Source organism: Felis catus, chromosome D2 (genome assembly GCF_018350175.1).
Source record: "Felis catus isolate Fca126 chromosome D2, F.catus_Fca126_mat1.0, whole genome shotgun sequence".
Lineage (NCBI taxonomy): Eukaryota > Metazoa > Chordata > Mammalia > Carnivora > Felidae > Felis > Felis catus.
Genome location: NC_058378.1, coordinates 55,529,884 through 55,535,883, shown reverse-complemented (window position 1 = coordinate 55,535,883; position 6,000 = coordinate 55,529,884). Strand labels below are relative to the sequence as shown.

General features: G+C 45.4%; 1 protein-coding gene across 2 annotated transcripts in view; it reads right to left on the bottom strand.

The window, feature by feature from the left end:
* The window catches only part of DNTT (DNA nucleotidylexotransferase), a 30,837-nt gene continuing 24,837 nt past the window's right edge, over positions 1-6,000 (bottom strand). Inside the window, exons 10-11 of one of the 2 annotated variants that reach the window (XM_019813622.3) lie at positions 2,337-2,420; positions 1-420 (exon numbers count right to left, since the gene is read on the bottom strand). In XM_019813622.3, the coding sequence (XP_019669181.3) occupies positions 334-420; positions 2,337-2,420 (171 nt within the window). In that variant the 3' untranslated portion in view covers positions 1-333. The remainder of the gene's footprint in view (positions 421-2,336; positions 2,421-6,000) is intronic. The other variant, XM_019813623.3, reaches the window with a different exon arrangement.

The window sequence follows — 6,000 nt, the reverse complement described above, 5'->3', positions numbered from 1 at the left end:
TTGATTCCTCCTATTTTTATTGCAAATATATAGCATTTCAGCTACACTATGGGCTTTGACGAGCTATGCTGGAAATAAGCCACCAATTACAACATTTCTATGGAAAAATGCATTGTGAAATCTAAGCAACAGTCATACAAACGGCCTATTAGACCCTAACCCATTACCAGGTGGCGGTGCCTTATCATGTTTCCAAAACTATTTCTAAAAGCAATCTGCATTTCAATAAGGCTTAAAGAATCTCATATTTTCTTAAGGCATCTTTACTATAATATGAAGCATAATTTATTTAACCCGAAAAAAAAAACCTGAAAAAAAGTTGACAACTTTTTTTTAGGCATTTCTTTCCCATGGTTCAATGTAATCCAATCCCAGATGTGCAAAAATTTCTTCTTCACTTTCTGCTTTGAGAAATATTTTCTGAAAGCATAAAAAGAAATATGTGCATTCAGATATTTTTAAACATCTCGATTCTGACTTAGTGAAAGTTTTACTTTGTAAATTGTCTTAGCAGAGTGGGTTATTACCAAAACATAATTCCCTGCTTCTGAGTATAAAAAATCATCTGAACTGACTTCTTTTTTTAAAAATATTGACTGGCTTCTGTAATTTTATTATTTTCCTGCCCCCAAAACATGGTATCTGATAAATTAACATAATTATGATAGCCTTACATATTTAGCTAAAGGCATTTGGTATTTTTCCATGGGTCTGTAGCTCTTAACCACAGTTGTTCATTAGAACCACCTAAAGGAACTTAACAACAACAACAACAACAACAAAAAAAACCCCAAAAAACTTTGAAGCCTGAACGACACCCCAGTTCAATGAAATCAGAATCTCAGGAGAGGTCCTGTCACCAGTCTTTGTAAAGGCTCTGGGTAAGTCTCACCGGCAGCCAGAATTACATACTCCTGCTCCAAGTAACGAGAGGAAATTATAGGATACTTGTATATGTTGGGTTCTCCTTCTGACCTTCCTCACCTGCCCGCCCCCACCCCCACCCCAGGCTCCCACCCCATGATCTCTTTTAGACCAAGCACCACTTCTCCCTCATCCCCTTCTTGCCTATAGCACAGTGTTGGACCCTTAAGACGCACTCAGTTAGGTTAAATTATTTAGTATGTGTTAATTTGTAAGCATTCCTACGCTGTGTTATGTGACTCTGCCTCCACTCACATGCTTGACATCTACGGCCCTTTCCTCTGACAGCAGTACCTTGATTTTCCTTTGAGAAACCACCCTTCCCTACTCTCAGTCTGTGAGAATCAGGTGGGGCTAATTCCATCTCCAAGGAGGGCCACACGATCAAAGCCTGGCCAATCAGAGCCATGGTAAAGGGTTAAGGGATGGGCACATGACCCAGGCCTGGCCAATGAACATCAACTAGGACTCTTGCTAGAACTATCAGGAAAGAGGCTCTTCTCTGTTAAGTTGGACGGATGGGAATCATGGGAAAACCATGCCTGAGGTTGAAACCAACACTGAGGAAAACCTGCAATCAGCACCTGGATACAGACATACCTGAAGTCAGTATTACCCCCAGATGCTTCAGTATATAAGCCAAGTATACTTTTTTTGCTATGCCACCTTGGGCTGGGTTTCTGACACCTGTAACTGAGACAGCTCTAACCAAATACAGCGCATTTAGGCTGTGAGCTCTTAGACGGTAAAGATAACTTCTGGTTATTTTATGTCTTATTCCCCTCAGAGCTTAGTTTAATGTCCTTGACCCCTGGGAGAACAGCAGACCTTGGCATGTAGATTTAACAGATGAATACTTAACTCTTCATAATTCATGCAGTAATTTATCCTTTTGCCGAGGCATGAATTTGGATCCTGACCAGTGCCACGTGTAGCACACCAAGTGAGTTACACAGCTGGTGAGGGAGCCTCACTGACTGCTCATCTACATCTCAGGGCAGTTCTGTGGCTCTCCCTCTTGCAGTATGCTCTCATTAATGACCCAAGTGGTCACTCAAAATGCAACTGCCCACGCATTTAAGGGGTACTTGAGTGGTTTTTGTGATTTGAGGAATCCTTGGTTTTCTTTGGACTTATTCACTGCAAATACCAAAGATATATCAAACACAATTAATGTTCACGCTGGACTGGTTCTAAAGACCCAACAAGCTCATCATCTTCGAGCCCAAAGCCCTTGAGGTATATTCTGGGCCAGGTGGGGACCGTGCTGCCATCAGGATCTTTCCAGCTGCCCTCAACTGTGATCTGTGGGAACAGGACACTCAGGGCAAACATCAGTTCAGGAAAAGTGCTCAGGGAGCCAGCCATAGGGATGAGGATCAGAGCAGCCCACGTTGGGGAGACAACTCTACCTTGGTCTTGTCGTATAAAGCATGGTTATCCAGGATCATCTTCCGCTCATGCGTGGCATACCGCCGGAGGTCTCTCTCAAACTGCTGGATGAGATATAATTAAAATAAATTACTATTAAGCTTAGAATGTCTTCAGTATTACGCGTTTAGAGATATCTAAGTCCCTATAATGAAACACCTATTTACCTCCAGTGAACGTTCTGAAAGCAATTTTCTCTCCGAGGGCAAAGGTCTGTGACGGCACATTAGAATGCAAGCTCCTTGAAAACAGGAGCCTGGCTGGCTTGGTTCATAACCATATCCCCTTCTCTAATAGTGCCTGGCACACAGAAGATGGACAGCAAGTGTTTGTTGAGTGAATAAATAAATGCTGTGAGGATTGTGTCCAGGATGATACCTGGTCCCAAAGCAAATGCTGGATAAATAATAGTTTTTTTATTTGGAGTATCATTATGCCAACAGAAGCTGGGGAGTCAAGAGACCCAAACTCCAGCCTGGATTTTGTCCCTATTTGTGCCTCTTTTGGCGAGCCACCCCGTTTCTCTGAATCTTGACTGGTCAGACAGGAGGATGAAGAAAGTCTGTACATAAGAAGTAGGGTCCCTTCTGGCTCTAACAGCCTCTTGGATGAGAGTCTGTAAAACTCACGGTTTGAGCCACCTGTCCCAGAACAGCATGTCCTATGATCGAGGGTGGGCTCTGAGGCTGCAGGGGGTGAAAACTGAAGGCTAAGATAGAGGACAGTGAATAAAGCTGCTGTTGAGTTTAAGCACAGATCTAGAAACGTTGATCTTTCCTCGTGAGATGCGGAGGAAAGTATGGGATAATCGCGCCCTCTAGCGGCGAGGAGCCGTTTCCTAGTTTCGGAAAGCCGGCTGAGGCTGGGACCCCTCCCACCACCGCCCGCTGTGTAAGAAAACAGGCTCTCCAAACAGAAGTTTTATTAATGTGGCAGAGGGGGAGCCAGGGTTATGGACAAATCAGGGTGTAGCAGGTTCTGGGTGCAGTAGCTGTTGGACTGTGAAAATATGGGAGCGTCGCTTGGCACTATGCCTCCTGCCAGCCCTGGGACATTCTCTTCCCACCCCACTCGCCAGCACTTAGAGCGATGGATGCTCCCAGGGTGTTGGGAAAGGCTGGAGAGGATGGGGATGAGGGGGGCAGTGAGAGGCTGCCCTTGGCTCCCCAGCTCTATGTGGTGAAAGATATATTCCTGGACTCCTCTGCTGAAACCTGAGAACGTTTCCCCATAGACTGCAAGAAATGATAATGATGTCTTTTATTTGGAGAGTAACAATATTTACTCAAGTATTTATTGAGCACCTACTGTGTGCCGTGTGTGTCCTGTGTGCTTGGGATACAACAGTGAACATGTCTGCCCTGGTGGGGCTTGCCTTCGAGCAGGGGACACAGACAAGGCACAATAATGGAATAAATAAACCGGACGGTATGAGGAAAGGTAACTGTTGTGTACAGAGCAGGCCTCATTGAGAAGGTAGGGGTTTGAGCAAGGAATTGGACCGGGTGTCAGCCAAGTGGACTCTGGGGGGAGAGCCGTCCAGGCAGACGAACAGCTAGCACACAGCGAGCCTGGCCTGTTTAGGGAGAGAGCCGCAGGAGAGGAGTTCAGAGGGATAAGGGGGTGGGAAGATCGAGCAGGGTCTCATGAGCCACGGCAGGACCCCACGTTTACTCTGAGCTCAATGGGGGAGTCTCTGCAAGGTTTTGAGCTGCGGAGGGACCTGATCTGACTTATGTTATAGGGGGATCGCTCAGCTGTACCAGGCGAGGCCAGAAACAGGCAACGACATCCTTCTTAATATTTACGTAGAGCTCACCTTGTGCAGGCACTGGGCTCACTTCTTGCTTTATATTAATTTTTTGATCTGCTCTCTTACCGCTGACATTTAACAGCTTCTGGAAGACTCTAAAAGACTCTTTAATTACCTCAAAGAAAACAGTTTTTTTTATTAGACTTTTAAAAATGTTTATATTTTTTTAATTTTTAAATTTTTTTGATGTTTATTTTTGGGGGGGGAGCATGACTGGGGGAGGAGCAGAGAGAGAGAGACAGACAGAATCCGAAGCAGGCTCCAGGCTCTGAGCTGTCAGCACAGAGCCTGATGCGGGCCTTGAACCCACGAACTGTGAGATCATGACCTGAGCCAAAGCCAAATGCTTAACTGACTGAGCCACCCGGGCACCCCTCAAGGAGAACAGTTTTATGTACATAGTTGGACTCGAAGTTGCGCTGAGATGAAGGCATTGTCTAATTTAATGCTCATTACAATCCTGTGAGGCGGGGCTGTTGTTAGTCCATTTTTCAGATGAAGAAAGGATGCCCAGAGAGCCTAAGTCATTCACCCGAGGCCACACAACCTATGATAGAGCTGGGACCCAGACTCAGGCACTTTACCCAAGACAGTTTAAAAGCCTTCTGCTTTAAACCCTCTTTAGTTTTCTCACAATGACCCTGTGAAATAGGCATGGCAAGGATGATGTCTTATGTTTCAAATGAAGGAAGCCGAACACTGGGGAGGGGCATTGGTACTACAGTCTGACTGTATCATCGGTCACAATCGACCTCAGAAGTTGGCCAACGGCTGCTGCATACAGTTGTGCAAGTTGTGCACTGCGGAACTCTAGAGGGCACCATTCCCTATAGGGGAATGTAGGCCCCAAATTGAGGTGAGATTAAGAGATGACTTGAATTGCCTTGAGAACACTTCCCCGGGCCCTGAAATATCTGGGTAAAAAGGTGAAGTTGAATTTTTCACCCACAAAACTTTAGACTAAATCTAATTCTGGTCACCCACCAACAGGTATCCCCCTGGAGACAAAACACACTATATTCAGTGGTTGCATAAGTAGGGCGTAAAGATAGTCACACAAGTAGCTACCACATGCTGAGCACGCAGCCTCTCCTTTAACCCAAATGGCAACAATAAGAGGTGGGCACCACTATTATCCACAATAGAGATGGGGCGGTGGGGGCTCAAAAGGTGAACTAGTTTAACGTCAGTCAGCAAAATGCTGAGTGTTCTATCAGCGCCTGCAGAACCCATAGAAGCAATTTCCAAGAACTCCGAGAGAAGAGACTAAAATGTGCTGAAAACAGGGGCGCCTGGGTGGCTCAGTCGGTTAAGCGTCCGACTTCAGCTCAGGTCACGATCTCGCGGTCCGTGAGTTTGAGCCCCGCGTCGGGCTCTGGGCTGACAGCTCAGAGCCTGGAGCCTGTTTCTGATTCTATGTCTCCCTCTCTCTGACCCTCCCCCGTTCATGCTCTGTCTCTCTCTGTCTCAAAAATAAATAAACGTTAAAAAAAATTTTTTTTTTTAAATAAATAAAATGTGCTGAAAACATGCCTGTCTTCAAACAAAATGGGTAAAAGGCCACCGTTTCTGCCAGTGATGCCTAACTGGCCTGATCTTGTATAACTTCGGACTTGTTTTTGGAACTCTCCCCTGTCTCATCAGACTCTGCGCTCCCAAAGATTCTCGTCTGTCAAACACGCTGCATTTATGATAGATTGTTTCATCAGGTTTTCCAACTTTCCAACTGAATGAAAAATGTCAGCCAACATTTTTTGATGAGGGTGAGGAATTCTAGGGCCGAGACCCTCTGCTGAAATAGTTGCAGCCTCAAGCAAAGACACCAGACATTT